The 24,493-nt window shown below is 40.7% G+C and overlaps 2 protein-coding genes across 2 annotated transcripts; both read right to left on the reverse strand.

Annotated features, from left to right (window-relative positions):
* Positions 1 to 1,428: 1,428 nt before the first annotated feature.
* On the reverse strand, positions 1,429 to 12,607 carry LOC125016731 (carboxypeptidase Q-like). Its single transcript, XM_047599399.1, has 11 exons — positions 12,259 to 12,607; positions 11,639 to 11,777; positions 11,217 to 11,432; positions 10,968 to 11,084; positions 10,673 to 10,880; positions 10,376 to 10,583; positions 7,293 to 7,404; positions 5,490 to 5,581; positions 3,820 to 3,915; positions 3,482 to 3,587; positions 1,429 to 2,279 (listed from the first exon to the last, which is right to left on the reverse strand). Exons 1-11 carry the CDS (start codon positions 12,259 to 12,261, stop codon positions 2,119 to 2,121), a joined length of 1,458 nt encoding a protein of 485 aa, XP_047455355.1. The 5' UTR covers positions 12,262 to 12,607; the 3' UTR covers positions 1,429 to 2,118.
* Positions 12,608 to 14,280: 1,673 nt separating this feature from the next.
* LOC125016736 (syndecan-2-like) lies at positions 14,281 to 24,398 on the reverse strand. Its single transcript, XM_047599404.1, has 5 exons — positions 24,119 to 24,398; positions 19,300 to 19,423; positions 18,044 to 18,267; positions 17,330 to 17,570; positions 14,281 to 17,175 (listed from the first exon to the last, which is right to left on the reverse strand). The coding sequence occupies exons 1-5, from the start codon at positions 24,176 to 24,178 to the stop codon at positions 17,012 to 17,014; spliced, it is 813 nt and encodes a 270-aa protein (XP_047455360.1). The 5' UTR covers positions 24,179 to 24,398; the 3' UTR covers positions 14,281 to 17,011.
* Between the last annotated feature and the right edge of the window lie 95 nt (positions 24,399 to 24,493).

Here is a 24,493-nt window from a genome sequence, read left to right on the forward strand (position 1 = left end):
ATCCGAGTAGCTTCTTCCGCAGCTTCTGGGAAGTTGAGTTTCAAATAGGAACCTCTGGGTGAAACCCATCAGAAACTTTCCCGACTTGTTGCGTTTTTGGGTTTATCATGACTTTCACGGACGTAGTTATGCAACCAAATGAAGGCCAAATGACCAACTCTGCATTTTCAATTGTTCAATATCTGTTTTTTTCTTGTGTGTAACTTCTGATCGTGGCAGAGGGGAGGAATGTTGTTTGAAGCATAGTTGCATGTCCCATCATTTCTTACTTACTATTGGCGGTTAGGCTAATTAGTTGGTGCTTTCGAGTGTTTCGTTTCCGTGGCTAGGCTAATTGTACCTCGTTTCTGACATAGGCAGAAGGATGAGATGTCCTGGTCTGAGTGTAGTTGCATTCCCATCATCTCTATTACCTACTGCTGGTGTCTAGGCTAATTAGCTGGTATTTTTTATTTCTGTGGCTAGGCTAATCGTACCTCGTTTCTAACATAGTTAGTAGCTGACCACTGGTCTGCTGGTTGGTTGTCCAGTTGGACCTGGCTTCTAAGGGAGTTTTGCCTTAGATCATGACACAAGGGATTGTAACATCTCGTCCTGTGTATTAATGAATACCTTTAGTTTTCTAGGGTGGAAGAAGACGTAGATGACGTAGACGTCATCAGATCATCTTCAGTTCAACCTTTCAGCAACACGGAAAAATGCATCTTAAAATCCATTTTTATTTCAGTAAACTTAAATGTTTTGCTTTCTTTTAGGTTCAGCTTCAGTTAACTAATAGGCAAAATCTACAGTTTATTCACAGAAGATTAAATTAAGAGAAAATATTTTCAATCTGTTAAGAGTCGTGCGAAGTTAAAACACCCTCTCGCTAAGATCTCATGTAGGGGATTCACCATGAAGACATGACCGTGAGAAACCAGATGTTTCTGTTTCTGTGATGTTAATATGTGGTTTTTCACAGGTCATCAACACATGTGTCTGTGTGTGCGCGTGGGGGTGCCTCAGACTGTGTTTGTTCACTAACAAAACTGTCCGTGTGTGAATCAGTGTTTCTGACACACGAGGAGAAGCTCACCAGACAATGACAAAAAGCTGCAGATTGGTCTGTTTCAACACACAATGATTTTATCTGGCTGACTAACCTCGACATCACCCGCTGGGAGTGCTGACTTCAGAGGGTAAGAGGTCTCAGCTGTGTGTGTGTGTGTGTTTGCTGTAGCTGCAGCATTTCAGTCACATTACGTCATCTCCTATATCGTGTCATGTCTCTTTTTTTGACTCTTGACACCGTCGCACATGGGCCTTACCGCTCCTTTTCCTCTTTCTTCTTCTCATTTCTTTAGACTAGATTAGTACATCTTATTGGTGTCATCTTCCTCTTTCTAAGTAAAGATCAGCAAAAATTAAAGAAATGCAGCGGAAACAGGGTAACTGGGAAACTTTTTTTTCTACAGAACATCATTTAAAAGGCGTCGTAAAGAATAAAACCCCCCGCCAACAAAATGTCATGACAGGAATCATTTAACAACAATCTTAAAACATCTCAGTGAAAGTAAAGTTTTTAAAATATTGGACAGAAACATGGGAGCTGTAGAGATCATGCACTGGGAGTGCTGATATGTCATACAGGAGACAGCACCACACACTTTCAACACACCTTCTTCTTATCTATGAGCTCATTATTATAGTTTGTTTGCTTTGGTTGACTGTAGGCCAACATTACTGATACGAAAACACTCCTCCTCCTCCTCCTCCTCTTCCTCCTTCAAACTTTCTTATAGTTTCACAGGCCTTAAAAATATCCAACAAATATCATTTGTTCTGCAGCATGTTATGCTCCTTTTCATTCTAAGGCTAATGATATTACGATATGAGCGTCTACGGCGTTGCTTTCACTGACCTGTTAAAACGCCCTCTCCGTGGTCGTATACTTGGGTTTGCTTCAAAGTGAAAATAATTACAACATACGTCTAAAAGAGACACGACTCAGTCTCTCTCTTTATCGTCTCTTGTGAATCTCTCGTTGATTCATTCACGTTGAAAGTGTCAATAAAAGAATTTAAAAAAAAAAAAAAAAAAACAACCAGGTGTTTAGGAGTCGACGCTGTCGTTCACCTGCTACCTGGGCAGCATGTCCTCAAGGTCCGCCACCACGTAGGCGACCACGGCCCACAGCGCCGAGCAGAGGTCCATGTCTCGGGGGTTCTGAACGCTCATGGTGTCGCCTTCGCTGTGGTGGAACCAAAAGTATCGACTGTCTGCCACATGGAGGCTGGCACCTGGGTGACAGATACACACAACATTGCAGGAACATCAGGAGAGGCCAAATCAACAGCTTGTGGTGAGGACTGAAACATGTTCAGAAAGTAACAGCAGCGTGTGAATGAAAGATCTTTTTTAAATGATCACATTTTAGAGGAGGCAGGCAGGTTGTTATCTCTACACTTGGGTTTGTTTTTATGGTGGGTTTCATATAAAGTGCCGGTGCCGCTGATGGAGGCGTGGTTACTGTTGTGAGACACGTAGCAGATACCAGAACAGTCTATTCAGAATCACTTCTTTAATACAGGCTGTCTGCACAGTTGTCAGTATTAGGTTTTCTTGGTATGTGATTAGAAGCTTCCCAGGTGAAAAGGCACAGCAGAGATTGTGGTGTCTGCCTCCGCACTCCCCCCTTGGACAGTCTCATCCTGTTAATACAACCAACAGCTGTAAAAAAAAACCTCGGCTCAGCATTCAAGACGTGGAGGAAGGATTTGAAAAAGGCACCAAAACCTCAGCTGCTCCGGTGGATTTATGTATTTGTTAATAAAGACTTTCACTGCCTGTTTCGTGTGTTTTTATCAGTTTCTTGTCCAAAGGTTAAACCATGTTTGTCTCTCTGATTACACAACACAACATCAAAATCTCTATCAAAACCACAAATACAGGAACACTGTTAAGTATTAACGGTTAATGGCTTGTTCACAGAATATAAAGCAGAATAGAAAGCTAATACTTAATCAGAAAATACCACTATAATACTAAATGGTGTGGTCCAGTTTTTATGATATACAGCAAATTTTATAGTATTGCTTAATTTGGATTATTTTACTTTCTCTGACATACTGTTTACAGCGCATAATAACTCCTTACACTTAGCAACGAAATGTCAAGACACTCATCTTTTCCCTAATGATGACTACATATCCATACTTAAAACTTCTTACGACATCAGAAATTCCACTTCAAGCGAATATCTGTTTTCACTTCCCTTTTCTGTACAATGGTGTTTGTGGTTCATCAGTGAGGATGTGATTCTGTGTAGACAGCACTTTGAACAGACAATGTGATTAAATTCAAGCGCGTCTTTATCACCGACACTATACGTTACATTAAACCCAAGGCACATTTTAGTTGTTAACAACATGAATTATTGTCGTGCTAACATCAGCAACAACTCGCTGCTAGTTACAGAGACAGACTCGTTGCTTATACTGACCTGGTACTCCTGCCTGCATCCAAGGTGAGATGTCTGTCCCTTCGCCATTGCTCTCCAGTTTGGTTGTATTAATGGGAGCCAAAAGTTTCACCACTTCTTCCATCACCTGTTGATACAAATCCAGAAAAATGCGTCTCAGATCCTCAGGTCGGTTAAATGCCGACGTCACACAATAATTATCATTTATGTTACAATATCAGTGTGATTAAGACTTTTACTGCGCTGCGTCAGCAAACTGTCATTGTTCCCTCCCGTCATGTAATTCACAGACCCGTTGACTTACACTAGTTCATTATTTCACGGATTTTATTGTGTAGTTTCATGTTTGTTATACCCACCTTTTGTGCAGCCTTGCTGCCAGTAAACTGCAGACCCACAGGGGTGAATGTCCCCAAATCAGACTCCATGACCAGGTCAAAGTTGGAGATGTTCACCTGTGTGGATGGAAGAGATAAAGGTGAGAGACGAAGAGACGAAGAGAGAGCGTGGACGTGTGAAAAACTAGTTAATTTAGTCAGTTTAATCATTAAAAACAATACAAGCTTCAGTCCACGGTCGTATTAATCCACCTGATACGTCCCAGACAGGGCACAGTTGATTCCAACTAAGAAGTTGGACAGAACCAGATGATTGATCGGTTCGGCCCCAGATCATCCAATTAAATTGTTCATTAAAAGGGATCCAGTCTCAAGTCTCTACTCTCTGGTGCTTGCATGACATTCTGCTGCATTGTTGCTCAACTCTTGCTTACCGTATTTGTTACTGAGACACGTGGGCCTTTGAGTACCGTTTATTTTAGTTGTGGTGGAAGTACCCTAGTACCCTATGCACATCATAACGTAAGTAACCTTATTTTTATATTCAGTGGGATTATTGGTTGGTGCCACCTGTGTATTATTGGTAACACCTTTTGGGCCTTTTGTTTGTTGTTTTCAATATGGAGAAGTTCGTTACCCAGGCCTAGTTTTGTTATGTTACTTTCATTTATTTGGCATACCCATGTGGCCCAGTCCTTCATCATTGTTTGTGCTCCATGCAGATTTTCAGTTCCCTTTGAATCTAAATAAATTCTGTTAAGTTTCCTTTTCAACCAGACTTGACTTCATTGGTTGTCCTGTGTTGGTCCCTAAATACTCCAAGTATATGCACCACTGAAGGGTTCATATTAGGGAAGCACGAAATGTGAATCACGATTCTTTGGCACAATTTTTTTTTAGAAAATGTTTACTGCACTGATGAATTTTACCAAAACAAAACAAAAAAAGCATTCAAATGGTCATTCAAGTAGAGTATCAAACATTGAGATTTCCTTATGTAGAGCATACATTTGAACAACAGAGCTTGTTAGCTTGTTAACCATCTGTTTAACTGTCTTTACCGCTGACTTCTCTCTGCTTCTCTCTGTCACTGTTTCCACACACTCAACTGCAGGTGGGTTTCCTCCACTGACGGAATCACGTGTTGTAAAGTAGCTTTACCATAGTGTTGCCTTTAGGGGCGCTTAAGAATCGTTGTGTTTCGAAATGAAATGAGATCACGTGTATGTGTGAATCGAGATCGCGATTTTTTAACGATTTATCGTGCAGCCCTAATGCATATACACCCAACCACCAGGAGTTACACATGCGATAAACTTGACCAGTTCACTTGGGGCATGGTGAAGATGTACCTTAAAAGTGGTTTTACATTATTAGTATAACAAATTCACAGACTGTAGCTCTGGTTTTGAGAGTGTAGTTTGTCATAGGTCATGGTCTGGTGAAGGGCCAAGTCTCTAAGGAGGAAATGCTGAAGATTGTGTAGCGCTTTAACACTGAGAAACTTGTGGGAGCTGGGAGCTGTCCAAGGCCTGTTCATATTACTGGAAGCACATTTCTACACTCCTACTCTCGGCTTTACTTTCACAATGGTCAGACGCTTCCTGCTTCTTAGTAGCAGGAACAACTTTTGCTTCATGGTTGATAAAGTGTGTTTTCTTTTAAAGGCCACAGTGGCCATTGGTAAATACCTTGTGTAGATCGAAGTACTGCTGTGCTCCGACTCCACCCTGCTCCTCTGCGCTCCACAACACCGTTCTCAGAGTTCTCCTTGGACGCAAACCTGCCAACAAAAGAAAGATAACAGCTCCAACGTTCATCATTTTAGATCTAGAATTCCTGCAACTACAAAACATTATTGAACCCTATAGTTGGTCTTTCACTCAATTCTGTTGTCCACAGGTATACTGTACTTTGAATTTCAGTTTTGTTTTCCAGTTTTTTGTGTTTTGTTCCCCAAACAGTTGGAGGAAATTACTGTTTACAGTCTGAGAAATTGTTTTGTAATTTGTCCCTATGTTTGGAGCTGGATGCTCTGCTCCCATTTCATGATATTCAGACAACAGAATATTGGACTCGTTAAGTTTTTTCTTCTCTCTGTCACTGAGCTTTACTGTATTTTTGCTTAGGATAAAGTTACAGTTATACTTAATAAGATGGTTTGTAAATGTTTTTAAATGAGGGACATGATCCTTCACTTTCATGGCTTAACTTCTTGATTTCATGTCCAGTTATATTAATCGTCTTCATCAAAACCTCCTTTCACTTTGTGTGCTTTGTGTTCGCTTTGCGTGATCACTCTTGCTCTCTGTTTTCTATGTCAACTTCCTTCTTACAGGTGAGTTAATTTTATGTTTACGAGCGTTGACTTTCAAACATAATCTTAGTGCCGTCTTGCTGTCATCCTGTAAATTTGAGTGCTGCTTGGACTTGGGGAGGGTCAAATCTTGGCAGCAATGGTAAAATATGTACAGTATATAAATATATTAGGGGGGTTATCAATGCTGGACTTGACATGATGGGATATTTTAACCCATTAGCCACAACATTTCTATAATCATCAAACCTCCTTCTGTCTTGCAGACGATTTCTTTACTTTGATTACATACATATTTTTCATTATTACCGTATTTTCCGGACTATAAGCCGCTACTTTCTTCCCACGCTTTGAACCATGTGGCTTTTCTGTGGATTTTTTTTTTTTTTTTTTAGATAAATCCTTCACAAAAACTGGCCGCATGCGAAAAGCATCATATTCAGCCAGCTTTACCCCGGGACGACATAGACACAGAAAAGGTATGTGACGAAGCTCTTCTGAGGCTGTTCAACTCCGACACTGAAGAAGATGACTTCAGTGGTTTCAGTGCGCAGGAGGAGGATGAATAAACCAATCAATAACTTTTCTGTTTTGTTTGATCAGCACTTTTACTTTTATGTTACAGGCACCGTTCGGAAACTGATCAGTTCAGTTATGTTCAGTTAAACTAATCAGTTCAGTAGATATCAGCGGCTTATATATGTACATTTCCATTTATTTTTTTATTTTTTTTAAACTTTGTGGGTGCGGCTTATATTGAGGTGCGCTCTATAGTCTGGAAAATACAGTATTTTATATTATATCTATATTATATTATTCAGAGTATAACATTATTTTAAAATATTATATTTATAATTTAATATTTTTCTCTTTAATTTATAATTAATTATTCCAATTATTAAATTAGAAAATGTGTGTCGTGTCCTCCGTGAGTGTGCTCTGTTGAGCCAGTGTGGTGTGTTTGTTTTGCAGGCTGAACTTTTCCCAGCAAATATTAGAGAACTGACGAAGTTACAAAAAGCTTAAAAGCTAAAAAAATAAGATCATGCATTTACTTAGCTTTGCTTTCAAGATCGTGTAATCTTGCAGTTGCACTCTGTTATTCTTTTCTACTCTGTGTACGTGTTTTATGTCTGTAGAGGTTCAGCTGTACATTATATGCCTGTCTGTATATCACCTAGGTCTTTGATGAGTGACAAGGCCTCCCAGGAAATCATGGCTCCACCTCCATCATCCATGGCGCCCTGGCCCACATCCCAACTGTCCAAATGGCCGCTCAGTAAGACGACCTAGAAGATTACAGAGATAAACATGAAATGTAAACACAGAAATGAGAAGGGGCTTGTTTAGTTTCTAAACACATTACTGGGATAATTTAATCGGTTGTCTGATCAGAGCAAGAAAACCAGAGAAGAAGATAGCACGAGCTGACTGACATCCTGTCTCTATTTTATGGAAGTACACAAAAACGCGGTATGCATTCAATTTTGATTTAGTGTTTACAGTAAAAAAATACTTTTTATCAGCAAGGAAAGAAAACTCCTTTAAAAACAGGAAAACTATGGCAAAAACACAGAGTTTAATGTATTAGTCACACTTCCAGGAATTCAGGCGGGAATCGGTTCCTGTCAGTGGGACGATCCTGACCTGATGTTCCAGGTTACAAAACATTTTATGACCTGAACGATCTCTGTCTGGTCAATGACCCGCACAATCCCTCAAAATGAAAACAACTTTTTCTTTTTTTCTTTTTTTTTATTAGAAAGAACAGAAATGCTAGCATTGTAGCCATGCTAGAGACATGGCTCTAGGGCTGTGTGTTGTGTGTTGCTTGGTTTCGCCACCTTGGTCCAAATGTTTCGACTACTATTGAATGGATTACTATGGATTTCTGTAAAGAATATTTTCTCTAAAGCTTTCATCTGTCTCTTATCTGGCATATTAGCATGCAAATGTGCTAAAATAAGACCGTGAATGAGGTAAACAACTACCTTAGCTGCACACATATCCATTTGCCCGTATGAAAGACAATGCTGGTATCATACACACATATTATTCTAGTGCAGAGACACAAACACAGAAAGGCAGGCCTCTATTAGGAATCTCCATAAATCACTTGGGTGGTTTCACAATACAAGAGCTATCTACATCCTTTTCCAAAGTTTTCCATGTTAGGTTAGGGTTACGGGTTCGGGGACTCTATATTCGACTTGATGTTAGACATTTTCTCATAAACATGCTAATCTTATAATTATTTAATTAACCAGAAGTCAAGGTTGTAATTTTTCAACCTCAGACATGAATCATCTTTCTGTCCTGTTCTAATTCTTTCACCGTTTTCCCTCTGAACGATACTCCTGCTCCTGTTGACTTCATACTGCTACACTCAGGCCATCTGTCGGTGTTTTTATATACATGTACAATGTGCTGACATTAGAGACAACTAAATATGTTGTAGTCAACATTGTTTAAATTATGAGACCAAAAACAGTTTACACAAAATGATGTTTACGCATGGTTCAGTGACTTGTGTTTTAGATGGATGAAGTATTTTGTTTAACAATAACAGAAGTGTGTCATGCGCGCACATCACCATCACTGCATAGCAAATGTGCATTTTAGTACAATCATGAACAGAAAGCCTCCATAAAGACATATTTGAGACTTGAAAAAAAAAAGAACACACTTTTTAAGGAATGGCCAGTGGGAAAACTGCAGCACAGCATTTTCAGATGACGCTGTGGAAATGACTCACTTGACCTCAAATATACATCTTTCTATGAATATGCGCGCACACACACATACTCTGACCACAATTACTGCTACTGAGAGCTGGAGCCCAGACCTGCAGAGGCCAAAGATGATGTCAACCATGCCAAGTGTTTCATTTCCCTTTTCTGTACTGAAGGACCAAGTGTTGCATCGAGCTTAACTTGGTGATAGCTCTGTGTTTCAAGTCTCCTGACAGAGTCAGAGTTAGCTCATTACACCAGAGACCATGTTGTGTTTGGCAAATCTTGGACTATTGAATGGGGGCTTACATAGAGACAGCTTATACCCACATACTTGGGAAACTTCAATTCAGTTTAATTTTTATAGCGACACTTTACAGTACCCAGAGCCTCAAAACCTCCAGAATAAGCACAATCAAGGCTGCCGTGGTAAGTGAAAACTCCCTTTTAACAGCAGGAACCCTTGGCCAGAACTCGTATGGGGGCGGCCCATCAGCCAAAGGTCAGCTCAGCAGAGAGACTGACAGAGGAGAAGGGAAGAGAGTGGGAGAAGAGATTGCAAATTTCCAGTGAACATCATCTTCTTTCATCTGCTCAGAAAACGTCTGCGTGCAATGCAGTTTGCAGCACAGACATTTGCAGGACACACAGTGACTCACACATCGCACGATGCTAATTTGACACATGGAAAATATTAATTCAGTTCAGTCAAATGTATCGAGAAGCACCGCCCCTTATTTTCCTTCTATGCTGCAGTTTTGCCTCACACAAGGTTTTATCATGCATCTCTGCAAATGAGTGTTATTTGCACATATGAGCTATTTAGGGCGTCAAACCAACTGTGTTTTTCTGTGGTATCGCTATTTTTAAGGGCCATCATACTGCTTCATACATGGTGCATCTGCATGTATGTGGAGAATTATCCAGCAGCACCTTATCAGCTCATCAGTTTCTTCCTGCTAGACGTGTTTGGGTCCGTCCCCACATATGGGACATTGTGTGATACTGTATAGCTGCAAGCTGTGACGGGCAATGTTTTGGTTCAGCTACGAAATTTAAGCAGGCCTCCTTTTGCCATCTAATTTTATGCTCAGATGTTTGTATGCTTGGGAGAAACGGTCGGAAAACAGAAGACAGATCAGAAGATAATTCTTTTCATTTTTCCTTGAAAACAGAGAGAACTATTTCGGGTGTTTCTTAGTTTTTCCAAAGAAATGTACTTTATACTGGTCCCTGTGAAGATTAGATCACACGCAACAGCATAATAAAGGCAGACCAAACAACTGTGGGAATATCTGCAGTCAGCAAAAGAACTAATCATGCATCGTTTTTCCACGTTCACCAAACTGAGTCAAAAGCCATGACTAACTGAGAAAGAGTCGAGCAATAACATTCAACAGGATATCTGTTGTACTTATACAATTTACTTAATATCCACCCACTCGCCGTCACCAATGTGGAAACGGAAAAAACACAGAGAAAAACAAGTCAGACATGTTGGTATATATGAGGAGCGTGTGAGGGCTACCTGCTCAGGGTGCTGCCACCCTCGTATCTCAGCCACCGTGTTGAAGGAGTCAGCGTCCGGCAGAGTCTTGGCTCCCATTGTGAGTCTGACTAAAATCTTCTGGCCCCTCTGCGCCATCCGCCACATCAGCTCAGCATCCTCCACAGTGATACAGGCCGTAGGGATGCGCTTCACTCCGTCTTGGTAGTCCTGCCAACCCGTGTGAGGACTAGAAATGTAGCAATGGTGAAACGCCAATCAGACACTTAAACAGTAGAAGATAGTGTGATATCTAAATAGACAGACATGGATGGACACCTGTTAATAGAAAATGGAGTGACAGATCGAATGAGTGTGGCCACAGCTCCCACTTTGGCCGCCTCAGAGGCGCCAAAAGCACGGTAAGCCACTGTCTCTCCGTAGCTGACGAATGGCTGGTTAAAAACCACTATCTTCCCAGTGGCCTCGCTGGCTCTACGCTTCAGTTCCTCAAAAGACTTAACCACCAGAACCTCTGCCTTGACACCTGAAGAGATAATAAAGAACACAATGAGCCACAAAGAAGATGCAGATGACATGTTTTGAGATTAGCTTAATTAAGCACGGTCTTCACCTTCAGGAGGTGTTCCCACACTGCTGCCCAGTCCCAGTATTGCCAGATTCTTGGCTCTCGGCAGAATCATCTCTGCACTCTCCTCCCCTCTTACCCAGTGTGGGATTTTGACCGGCTCTGCAGGAGAAACCAAAAGAGGTCTCACAAAAACAAAACTACGGTCACATTCGCCAGAGAACAAGACCCCAACGAAAGAGTTCCTGTGAGATCCTGCAATGCGTCCTCACTGAAAACATCAGACACACTCACCCAGATGCACATCCAGCCCGTCCTGTGTCATGGCACTGGACATGTATTTAATAGCCATGTCCAGGTTGAGAGAACCGCTGACACGGTTCCCAATGGTGTCGGTAAAGTCAGCCAGTCGAGTGTAGGAGCGGTTCTGGGCAGCTCCGAACACAGCCAGGTTAATGATCTGTTTGGCCACATCGGCATAGCCTGCTACCTCTGCTGCTATGTCTGAGGCTGCGTTCATACAGATACACACAAAAAGAAAGTCAGGTGTCTGCCCCTGTTACTCCTCAAGGATCTTTTCATACATACATGATGTATGGAATAACTAGAAGGTGGATATACAATCAGATCATTGTGTAACTGTGCATACACATTATATAACGTCCAGGCACAACATTATGACATTATGAAGTGAATAACACTGGCCATCTCGTTACCTTTTCCTGCAGTATGGTTGGATGCAGCTCTGATAGCTGATGTTGAATTGCCTGGTGCAGAATGAGGGCGACAGTCACACTGACATGACAGAAGGAGAATCATGAAGAGGAGGAAGGATGGTCCTCCCTCCAAAGCCATCTGTGGATAAATAAACAAACATGTGATGACAGGAAAACTATTGGAAGCTTGAAAAAAAAAAGACTAGTTAAACATCACATAAAATCATTGAATACTGCAGCATCATAGAATAATTGGTGCTGTGAAATCAAACAAAGATAGCGCGCGTGTATTTGCTAGTTTTATTTCATGCTAAATGATGCTGGGAGAGGACTTGCATTAAATTAGCTAGTTACAGCTTTACTTTCAGTTTCAGGACCAGGCTGCGACTAGTAGTTTAGTCTGATATATTTTGAAATAACACCAATATTAACGTGTTAGTTAAAGTTAATATGTTTTATCTATTGTCAAGAACCAAGTATTAGACAAAGAGTAAGTTTTGATGTAGACGAAGTAAGGATGGACTGAAATGTTGCGGCAGCAGAACCGTCAGGGAGCAACGACGGATATAAATTTAGTTTTGAAAGCTCCGTAAGATGTATAAAATAACACAAACACAGACCATAAGTTGTGTATTTGTGGTCGTTGACGTTGCAGAACCCCACACAGCTGTAAAAAAAAATAAAATAACCAAAATAATGCCGGGGTATTTGTTACTGCTTCCGTACTCGTGATTTCAGTGCTTGCACAACGAATGTAAACTTCCGGTGTCTCTGTTTTCACAATAAGAGCTTCTTCTCAGTCAGTTTGGTATATGAAGCAACAGCAACTTAATCAATTCAATATTTCGAAGGGAACTTGCATAGTGTACTTTAGATTATGCATTTAATTACTGTACAACTATAACGATTTGTGAAATCATGCTCTGAAAGCCACCACATTAATCATTTGATAATGATTTTTCATCCACACTAATTGTAGCATCAAGCTCTAACTGTAATCCCATCACATACCAGGTGTTACACCCATCAAACATGTGACTGAAACGGAGAAATTTCTCGTCTGCGCTGCTTTGTTCCTTTTAAATGAAATACAAACTAAATATAAAAGTGCTTGATTTTGGACTCCAAAGGTCATTAGAAAAAGACGTTTTGCTTCTTCAGCTCTGAACTCAAGAAATTCTACAAGACCAGTTGCCTTCTTCAAACGCCTTTTGGGTTATCATGACCTGGATGACTGAGACTTTTCTTGTGTTAGATGGGAATAGAAGAGCAAACTTCCTTCAAATCATTTAAACCTTGGATGTGATCAAATAAATATATACTATTTTTTAACTGAATACTAGTAACAAGGTCCTGTTTACAACTGTTTTGGATTCCCGCTCTTTTCACAACACTCTGTAAACTGAGCAGAACGAAATTCTATTTTAAAAGCAAATGTTTTCCATTAACTGATTGTTCTGTTTCCACCTGTTTTCCAGCAAATCCCACCACAGAATTTTATCTGTTTGAATGCAGTGCCTTAACCTTAACCCTATTAGTCATTCACTTTCTGTTCCTGTCTTCTGTGTAGAGAGATTTATCATCGATATGATACTGTGAACTACATATTATGAAATCCTCAAATTCTTTGTAGTTTTAGGTTGTGAAATATTATTTGCCCCTGGAGTCTGTCACAGCCACGTCACCGACGTTCCACCAGCTGGTTTTATTAATATGACACATCCTTCTTGTTCTTTTTCTTGTTGCTCTCATTCCAACATTTTTGAACGATGTTCTTAACAACTTCAGAATACTACTGCCCTTTAATTAAACATTAGGTTTTATGATTCGCAAATCTGGATATTCTGTTTTTCTTTACGTCTTTACATGGCGCCCCAGCACTTTTTGGATGCAGGGATGTGCCGTGTTTCCTCTTCTCCATGTAAACATGTTTAGTTGCCAAAATAATGTCCAGTGCTTTCCACACAGAAAACACAGCTCTTCCCTGCCCACATCCCAATCTGTGGTTTTCATCCCCCATTGTTTTCTGCCACTAATCTTCTGGGCTCCTCTGCAGTTGTTGGTGTCTTGCGTGGACAGACCAAGTGTCACCCATGTCATACTTCTAGTAGTATAGCCTGCGACTATGCTAACCAAACATGATGAATCATGAATGTATCAAGGAGGAGATTATCATCTGTTCACTTTCACCTCTCGTGTGTTTGCTTTCAACATAGTTCTAAAACTTTAAATCCAGTTTCGTACCTCTTTTTTTCCCGTCTTTTTCCCTCTAACCTCTGTCATTTCTCCCATCTGCATCTTCACATCTTAGAAAACATGGAAAACACCAGACCACTAGCCTCCATTCAAATGCTGCCTACACGGTTTAAAAGCTGTTTAAATTTATTCCTCTGTCCTGCATTTGTGAAAGGACGTTTCTTGTTGGGAGGAAATATATTTTGCACAAGTGGAACGCAAGCTGCAACAGAGTGTTATTGTCTGCAGCTGAAAGTTCAATGTCAGGACATTTGACACACCACAAAACCTCAGTCTACAGCGTTTTTCATCACAAATTTACAGACATGTTTGTGTATCAGAGCAAACAGTTGCTTGCTCTTACCTCCAGGCTGACCCACAAAGCAAATACAACAACAAACAGCCAGTTGCCGCACTGCATTAAAGCATCTTTTATTCAGTAGTGAACCTCTTAAGATACACTATATCAGCAACACGGTTCTCTGTTGGTCATCTCCATACACATCTTCTCTGTGACTTAATGAGTACTTGGTCCTCAGTATGTAAATGTTAAAGCGTCTGTAAATTTACATTCAACCTGGATGAAAACAAAGCTGTATCTACAAGAAACTTTAATCATTTATTAAATGAATTCATGTGTTAAAACAAAAAAAACAAACAAAAAAAAACAAATGCACTTGAAAAGCTATTACTAAGAGTGAAACTCAAAATGAATGGAACCAGGTCATCAAATGTCAAATACAATGAAACATCACCTCAGCGAAACACAAAGGCTTAAATCATGACTGTACAATCACACAATCCCAATTACCACTGACACATTAACCTGGATTATAGTTTAAGTAAATATAAATTATCACTTATAAAATATAGTATCTTCAACATAGGGTATAAACTTAAGCCTAGAAGCACCTGTTGTTAGAGAGAAAGGTTACTGTATCTTATCACCTGCTGGATTGTCAGCGAATGCTAACCCGTTGTCTTAACCCTCTGTGGGTCTGGTTTATGTCAGACCACAGCAGCAGAAGGAGGCTGTGATCCTGTACAGACTGAAAGTCAAAGCATGATACTAACACTGTAACAGCACTGCAAAATAATGTATAAAATATCCCGTGAGGCACCAAAAATTTAAGTGCTTGACAAATATCCTATTAATAAGTCACAGTGGGTTAGTGACCAGATCTTCCCATTTATTCCAGTCACAGTGAACAGGTAGTTTGCATTTGCATTAAAATAATCTAGAACTGCTAGTCATTTCTATCACAGGGAAAAATATTAAGTAGACTTAACTTACATCAAGGGGATCAAACTATGAACAAAGACAAACAAATATGCAAAAGAGCGGGGCAGTTACCTTTGGTTCAAATATAACAATTAGCCATTACAGAGCTCTAAACAAATGCATTAACCAGTTTGGCATTCATTATGAGAAATTAAACTTCAGAAAAATCAGGATTAAAATAACGTTTTGGTGAGAATTTGTGAATATGAGAGGGCAGTTACCAACTTAGCCCAACCTGTGTGCGTCAGCCTCTGATCTCAGACATAAAGGCTGGTTTAAAGAAACACTAATTTCACCTCGTCAAAAACATCAAGAGGTAAGAAACCATCTTTGATACACAATAAGCAGCACATACCTGGTTTAACATTTGGATTTAACATACGTATCAGTTATTAAACAGGAAACATCACAATGTTGTTTTTGTTTTGTTTTTAATTGTCCGTTGTATCCAAATGATTTTTCTTAGAGATGCCATGCTCCTTAGGTTGGCTGGTTGAGACAGAAAATTAGGAAAAGCTGACAAACTTACACACTTATTAGGCAATTTGAAAGAACGTTCTCATGGCAGCTGAGAGTTAAAGGAAAATAACTTATTACGTGTTAACTCTCTAAAGCTACTGTGTGATAAACTCTGATTCTATAAATGGTAAGGAACACTATGGATGCTGCCAGTGTCCCTTTAACTTCAAACCCACCATTATAGCTGTTTGCAGAAGACAGTCAGAAAGGAATGTGCTTTGGCTGTTGTCAGAAAACATTGGTCACTTCTACGGCTTCTGAATTATAGTGTTTAGCTTTGGCTCTACCTGTCCAGATGCTTGCGGCACGCACTCGCCAAATGAAATCATCTTGACAATATTACTAATATTCAGAAGGAGCATGAGCGACCCATTTCGAGGCGACCACTGAACGAATACAATAAAAACACAATACTGTGTTTTCTTTAAAAAAAAAACAAAAAAAAAACAAATGGCTTATAGCAATATAATCTCTAACACAACAACACCTTAAAAAGCTGCTGAAAAGTAATTTTCCAGGAGACGAATAAAGCACATGTATATTTGGTCAGTTCCACAAGTGTCAAATATCTGTGAGGAAACGACAAACATTTGCAGAGTAACAAAAGTCTCCCATAACAATACTGGGCAGCAAATGCAAAGACATATTCACTCTCATAACAAAAAAACATATTCATTTCAGCAAAGAAAGCATAAAGAAATGTAACACGCACAGTCAACAAGCAGAGCGATCCTGACCTCAAATGAAGAAACAAGGGGTATCAAATTCTGAAGGCTGTTTTTAATACTAATCTTATATGTGGTACCGTTTCATATTAAAATGTGTTCACGCAGTCTCTCATCTTCTTCTGCTGTTTATCCATTGAAGGGAACAAACCGATTTTCTGAAACAACAGAACCAAGCGCAGCCCGGTGCGGCTCAGCCTAGAGATAAAAGCTGGATCTAAAGGCACAGTGTTTTCAATTCTCCCAACACTAAGAACGGCTGTGATCCGCTGCTTCCCAAAGAAAAGATTCCTCTCTTAAAATTTAGGATGTGTATTTAAATCTAACTCCCTCCCCGGCATGGAATGACAAGAAGGCATCACAATAGCGTTATTTTGTTCTCTTATAACCCATTCTTTGCAAACACTGAACAACATGTAGAGAAAAAAGATAAAAGGATGGCAGAGGATGAAGCAGGACAAAAAAAAAAAATGACATCGAGCGCTGGAAGAGAGCAGCGCAGTTTGCCTTCAAACTTCATCGAGAGGAACCATCTTCAGCTGTTTGTAGATCCGTTTTCAGTCCTGATTGGCAGGAGACAGATTCCACTCTTGATTGTCCCCGTTGGTGAGTTCAGGCGTAGAACTCCTTGGTAGGTGCTTTGTGATAGGCTGTTGTTGAAAGTTTGTTGTCTCCCAGGTCGTAGCTGCCCTCGTCCTTCTTCTTCATGCGGTAGGCGAGGAGGGTGAGGAGGAAAATGGCGCAGAGCAAACCAACCACTCCACATGCTATCACAGCTGGAGAGGACATGAAGGAAGAAAGAAAGAGAAAAAAATTAAATATGCTTTCTCGACAAGTATCCCACACAGGTGCTGTGTGAGGCTGGATGTTAATGAAGTTTGGATTGTATTCATCAACAGAAATCCCAATAATGATAAAGGCTCCTCTTACCTGCCAGCACATCCGTCCTCTCCCACAAGTTATCAGAGGTCACTTTTCCAGATGAGCCTACGTCATCAAAGCTTGTGCCTTGATCATGACGATCTTTTTTGGATACTGGAACCTCAGGACTATGCCGAAGGTCGTAATTGTCGGTTTCCATGCCGATGTCTGCTTGAGACGTTGCAGAAGTGGTCATGTCTGAGGAGCTGGAAGTGGGGTCCATGGACTCCTCCTCTTCACCACCTGGCATCTAGAAGAATATATAAATTAATATCCACATGCATATCACAGCAAGTAAAGAAGCCGGGGTGTAGCTCAACCTTCCTCTACCCTCAACATGTTTGTGGAGGGAAGCTGGTTGAGAGTCATTCTGTTGGGATCTGATTATTGCCTGGCAAAGTTCTGCCGGGGAAAATAAACTGTTTGGATGTGCTTTATGCCGAGATGGACAGAGGATAAACAGTGTAGTAGCCAGCATATGTCGTATTTATTCTTCTAAGAGCTGAATCTGTTGACAACAAGCTAATAACTGGAACGAACGGAGCGCTGGAAAAAGGGGGAGACTATTGTTTGCTCTGTCGTTACTCATTGCACTCAAGTAGATCATAAATCATTAGATTACTAAAAACACTGATGGTTTTCCAGGCAACCACTTCATCAAGATGTTCTTACTGTTGCATAAGGACTTAAATAAAAGGATTTTTTTTTTTTTTTTTTTTTTACCTTCTCAGGCCTGTCACTTTCATCAGGGAAAATGGAGGGTGTTGTCTCGCTGTCCCTCGCTGTGGTTACTGAATCCTGGCTGTCTGCTGCTGTGGTCGTCGGGTTGTGAGGAGCGCCTGCTGTTGGCTGTGGCTGCAGTGGAAGCGTTTCGTCGGGGAGTGAGGTTTCAGTGAGGTTGACGAAACTCCTGGATACCTCGTCTTTCTCGACTGGGAAGTTGAAAGCTGAGAAAACACAATCAAAGTAAGTTTCTTTTTAATGTAGCACCACGGTTGTACTTTGGAGTGAACACATTGGGGAACTTTTTCCGATTGGTTAGTACGTATCTGTCGACAACAGTTATCATGTGAATAAAGGAAGTGGATGTATGTAGGTTTCTGAAAAGGTGAAGCCAGGGCATAGTATTTTAAACGAATCTTTCTAAAGGCCATCAGGGGGCGACACCACTGGTTGCAGTCTTCTTTAATATATATTTATGTGTAAATCGTGATCCCATTTAGACTGCAATAGACAATAAAGCAGGGTGTGCGTGTGATTCCACCTTGTGAGTGACATGTTTACATATCAAACAATTACATATAATACATTACATATAATGCCCTCAGTCAGACTGACCTCTCAGTCCACAAGTCGGTGTCAGAAGTCAGTGGCTATGCCCACTTGTTTTATTAGGTCTGTATTTGGTAGTGTTACATGCTAACTTAATTTAAAATCTTCACACTTATCATACAAACATGCTTATATGAAAATAGGGCCATTTAGCTCAGCTCATAAAAAGCTGGCAACACGGGGATAGGCGCCTTTTTTATGAGAGAGCAACACAATGTTATAATGGGTTATTCATTAACCAGCTATCTATCGGAGTTTCATAACTCACTGGAGTTTACCCCGCTACATTTTAGCTTTTCACTCCTATCACACCGCGCATCATTCTCTGTGGGCGAGTCATTCACAGTAAAACCTCACCTGGTTAACTCCACATCGCCTCAGGACAAACATCTGGCGCGCTGTCAGTGCTTCTGTGTCTGAATATACAACCACTTGTGTCTACGGTGCTCGTTGCTCCTGAGCCTCTATGTGTAACGGACGGGAGCTAAAAGCGCCTAACATTCATTTTCACTGTAAATGTTACCACCGTGCTTGTGAAGAGGTCTGATTTGGCCGATAATAAACAGTTTGAGACGAGTCAAAAATTCTTACATATTAAAACAACCTTGCATATTAATTACACAACACAAAGACGGTGGTCTCCTTACGGTAGTCTCCAGAACCGGAGCCCGACCCATCGTCTCCAGCATCTTCATCATCTATAGGGAGGTCACCTGACGAACGGCCTTCTATGTACAAGTCAAATGTGGGCGACTGGGAGGCAACCAATAGCTGCAACAGAGAAAAAAAATGTCATTATTCAAGTAGAAATACTAACAAAGACAAAAAAAAAAAAAAAAAAAAATTACAGGCGCACACACACGCATAGAATCACACTTACAGAATTCCTTCCACTAATTGAAAACATGTGAAAGTCTCAGCGGATTTGGAGTAAGACAATACCTCTCACAGCCAACGATGTGGGCCGGCCAAATATGCCAGAGCGCGCACTGATCTTTGCAACTGTAACCGCAGCGTACTGTATCCATACTATCGCATGTACAGATGATGTGTTGGTTTCTTGTGGCGTGGCAAGTCATTTGTGATACTTCACAGAGCCAGACATCAGAGATCTAAGTGCGTTTGAGCAGAGGAGGGAAGAGATAGAGCGGCTTCAAAGGCAACACACTCCACAGACAAATGAACACGCACATATGGGAAAAGGCCGTTTCAAACTGAAGATAGCAGCTCGGGAAAAACTCGCTAACCCAAACACTGCACAAAGGAGTGTGATGAAAACCAGAGAGATATTGTCTCTTCATCTAAAGCCCAGCCAGACAGGCGGTAATACAACAAATGGCTAAGTTGGACTAGAAAACACATGAATCAAACGCAAAACTGGTGAATGAAAACTCAAACAGAGGGGGAGAAGCGGCTCAAACACATTAAGAAAGACAGAGCAACTCAGACACACACACAGACACGGATGAATATGGCCCATTGAGACCTAAAGTATGTCTGGTATGTATACTATGCTTCCACTAACACAGGTGCTGAGAGAGAGAGAGAGAAATGGAGAAAGGGAAGGAGAGGAAAGAGTCTGGGGAAAGGAAAGGAAGGACAGAGAATCATGGACTCGTGGACTGTGTGCTTTGAGTAAAACAGGTGCTGAAGACAGAAAAGAAGAGACAACGGACAAACCGCTCTGTTCTGCTGCAATCAATATTTATAGCCCTCGAGGAGCGGCTGAGGTAAAAAGTCTCAAAACGCAGGATTTCTCACATCACTCAAAGACGTTTTTCTTTTTCAAGCAGCCAAGCCCAAAAGTCATACTGCTACTGTGAAGAGCATAATGGCATATAATAAGTCAGACAAATGACACAGATACGTGATTTGCGACCTTTTTCCCCCCGTAATTGGACGCAGCAACAGTTAGTGCAGCTACATTAATCAAAATGTCTGAGTGAGCTACACGTATATTTTGAATCTTTTTTTTTTTTTTTGCTTTATTTCCCTCACGAACATCTGTGGCATCTGATGCTTTTCTCAGCTGACCAAGATGTTACAACCAATGATATGGCAAGGTATACTGAGAGGAAAATCACAAAGATAAAAATGTCAGACGATATATATTCACATTGTGGTTTAAGAGGAAAATCATTAACATGAATTTTATGGACGGCAAAATCTCATAATGCCAAAAAGGGCTGACTAAGACAACAGAAGAGGAAGAAGATTCAACAGAAGATTCTCGCTGTCTTTAGTCTGGGATTACAAAAGCAGATGCTGAGCTTGTCAAAGCAAGACACATGGACACACACACACATACTAGGTTGTAAGTGCTGCTGAGGGACATACATACATACATACATACATACATACATACATACATACATACATACATACATACATACATACATACAGACATACATACATACATACAGACATGAGCAGGGGACCTAAGAGTTATAAGCTTAGATCTGGCTCTCAGGTCCCGGTAAGACATCACTAGTCTGTAGTTGTGAAAGTGAACTATTTATACTCAGGTCGCCACAGCAAAGGTGCCGCGCATTATACTAGATAATAAAGAGGACGGTTCCTTTTTTTTAAGGTCACCACAACTTATCTGATTTAGACATCAGAAACTGACTGGTTGCAAAAGGTATTATTTCTGCTATGTACATTTATTTTATACAGAAGTAAACGTGCAAGTGGAAAATCCTGCAAGGACATGAGACTGAAATCATTGTCACTGCAGAGGTGCGTAATCGCGCATAAAATAAGAGCGGCACATCAAACAAATCTTCAAAGTAATTCACTGTTTCATTGCCACGAATGAAGTTGCAGGTTTGCTCCAGGAGGAACAGTAATCGAATGTAGGTGTGTACAAAGGTAAACATGATATCAAAGCCTGACAATAAGTCATATATTCACGATTTGTTCCAGCTGAAAGGCCGCGCTGTGATACGTTACATCTGCAATCTTTTTTATTGATTCATAAAATGTTTTAAACAATCCTGACAAGCGGCGTTTGTACTTTTTAACTATTTTAAAAAACTAATCTCTCCTCTCATCTCATATTCCTACGTCCGTCCCTGCTGACAGTGTTCAGTGTTGCGTTAGGGTTTTACTGGAAGATGTGACTCAGTGGTCGCACATCTGGAAAACATGCGTACATACACAGCGTGCATACACCCGGCAGACCGTATATAACAATGTGGTATCGCAGCGCCTTGTCGCAACAGGCATTTTAGCAGAAACAGTAAAGTCACAGTGGTGCAACTCAACAGCTGGGGGAGCAAATTATTCAATCTAGCAACCAACAAATCATTATTTTTTCTTTTTTTTTTTAAATTTTATTTTATGTAAGACAGTTAAATATTTCTCCAATAAGCCGGAGGTCAATGACAGAGCAGTCAGGTCAAGAATGAAATTGTGTAACGACCAAAAGTACATAGCAGGCCAGTCATCACTGAGAGGGCTGCCACACAAACAACACTGTGTTGAAGGGGACGTGTGTTTATCTAAGGCTACAAGTCATAAAAATGTTGGACCCCTCAACGTCTAACGTGTTCTCCATTGTTTAAGAGCAGCTGTAGCCTGTAAAGGCTAAATTAAATACATTATCTGGCAATGAAAGCAACATTTTAGTTACAGGCCCCGTGTGGTAGTCGAAACAACAAAAAGTGTTCAAAGTCCTTGCTGGTATTTTCTGATTTAAAAAGTTCTGGTTTTATTACTCTTTTCAGATTCAAACAGTCTGATATTGACCCAACAAAGTCACAAAAAAAACAAGGAAACAGACGGATTAATAGAGGATCTATCTATCTAGAACAATGTTATGACTAATGCTGATTAACACAGAGCACATGAGACACAGCACACCGCGCTGTTTACGAATCATCCGCGTGTCGTTGCACGTTCACTTGCGTAGATTTACTGTCACTTGTAAGATTTGGTAACGTGCTTCAGAAACATGAACATGAAAATAATCATTAGTAATACGGAGAGAAGGTGCAGCCACATGATTTTTTCGCCTTCTACGGTTCGACGGAAAACTACGTGTGTCCCACGCAGTTACGTACCTGCCCGGACAAGCCCGGTGGGACTCACTGTGAGTCATCCATCCACAAAATGAAACAACTACCGGCTTACTGGCTGTCACGGGCAGAAAGCCTCTTTCGACATTCATCTTTCAGACGTGCGCAACATCACTGACTAACCAGTAATTCAGCCGCCACGCTAACAGGGAAGAAGACAGTTTGAATATACGATGCAACTCATCACACACCCAGCAATTTAGGCCTGAAGTCTGTGTATTAGTGGCATCAAGTAAAGAGGAAACGTAGCATGCGTGGATTGTGTGTTTTTTTGTTGTTGTTGTTGTTTGTTTTTTGGGGGTGATCACAGTTGTTTACAATGTATTATTCAGCTCTTAAAGCTCACCGGCGCTTAAGCAGCACAGAAATGAGAAACATTTATTTCTTTACGTCTCACTGTCTCGTTTGGCCAGTGTGTGCTTTCTTTTCTGCTACAGATATCCACCAGGACGGTCTCGGGTTTCAGCTCTCTCCCTTTCGCAATATACAGTTCATAAATCTTAAATAATATGCATTTCTGGAGAGGTGGTTAACTTCCCTGGATCTCGATTGGGACTTTTACAGTCAATAAATCAAGCAACCGGGATATTTTCACACTTGTGACAATGAACAGAGCTCTGCTTTAGCTTGTCATTTCCAGGTGTTTTCCAGCTTTACAAAAAAGACACACGCGTAAATGGTGGGACAGATAGGTGAGAGAGAAGACAGAGACAAGAGAGAGAGAGAGATTGTTTTTCTGGTTTTCACTTGAGACGAGAGGATGTGGAAATGTTTTGTTTCTTTTTCATGGTTTAATTACGACCAGAAACACACACTGATGACAAACGACGCCTTCTGAAAACGTGACCTAAGCTTTGTGTGGGTGAGAAATTCAGGTCTGGGTGAGGAGGGGGGTTTCGGTTTAAATGTCAAAGCTGGGAAGAACAGGCTGAACAGACTTTCGCCCTGTCTGTGTGAACTTGACACCAACTGGACGCTGAACTTGGCTTGAATACAGCCTGTGGCTGAAAACCAATTCTGCATCAGTGCCGTATCTCTTATGTAAATACTATTGCTTCCTGGAAGATAACATTAGTATGCTTTTAAAAAGGGTTCAATTTTACTTTTAGCGCGGACCTGGGGTCCTATACGGGAAACTATATTCATAAAATACAGATGAAGAACAAGCTAAGACCACATCGAGTTATATTTACGGTTTATTAATCCATAGACTCTATGGGGGAAACCGACAACCGAACTAAAATAAGGTTTGGATTTTCCAAACGTATCTTAGCCTGTTCTCGGGATTAAAAAAATAAATAAAAAAAATAAAAATGAAGTCAAATAATATTCACGGTTTTCTTTAACGTACACATTTAAAACAAAACGGCATTTGAACGTCACTCACCTTTTCACTGATGAATCCAGTCGCCAGGCCGACGAGGAACAACACGCACAGATTCCTCATCTTAACTTCCAAAGAGCAAATCAACCGTTGCGAGGGGGAAAAGAATATATATGTGTGTGTGTATATATATATACAGACACAATAAAAACGTTAATTTGGAAACGGTAGTAGTATAGTTCAGCGAATGTCTGAGCCAATTTATCGACACGGTCCTTCTCGTGGTACTCTCGTCCCCCTTATTGAGGCTCTGCTCTTCTCTCCGACTCGAGTAGTTGGACTGAAAAGTTGTTTGGACTGGCAGGGCAGCGTGGCTCCGTGATGACGTCAGCACGCCGTGACGACCTGTGAACACGGTGGTTGGCTGGGGACGTTCCG

Source organism: Mugil cephalus, chromosome 11 (genome assembly GCF_022458985.1).
Source record: "Mugil cephalus isolate CIBA_MC_2020 chromosome 11, CIBA_Mcephalus_1.1, whole genome shotgun sequence".
Taxonomy (NCBI): domain Eukaryota; kingdom Metazoa; phylum Chordata; class Actinopteri; order Mugiliformes; family Mugilidae; genus Mugil; species Mugil cephalus.

Excerpts from the sequence above, each read along its gene's own strand:
- LOC125016731 (XM_047599399.1), bottom strand. Across the intron at positions 11,433-11,638 it reads CAACCATACTGCAGGAAAAG|CCTCAGACATAGCAGCAGAG; the intron begins GTAACGAGATGG and ends GTATGAACGCAG. Across the intron at positions 7,405-10,375 it reads GGTGGCAGCACCCTGAGCAG|GTCGTCTTACTGAGCGGCCA; the intron begins GTAGCCCTCACA and ends GTAATCTTCTAG.
- LOC125016736 (XM_047599404.1), bottom strand. The coding sequence starts at position 24,178 with ATGAGGAATCTGTGCGTGTTGTTCCTCGTCGGCCTGGCGACTGGATTC. Across the intron at positions 19,424-24,118 it reads CTGGATTCATCAGTGAAAAG|CTATTGGTTGCCTCCCAGTC; the intron begins GTGAGTGACGTT and ends TCTCTGTTGCAG. Across the intron at positions 18,268-19,299 it reads CTCCGGTTCTGGAGACTACC|CTTTCAACTTCCCAGTCGAG; the intron begins GTAAGGAGACCA and ends GTGTTTTCTCAG.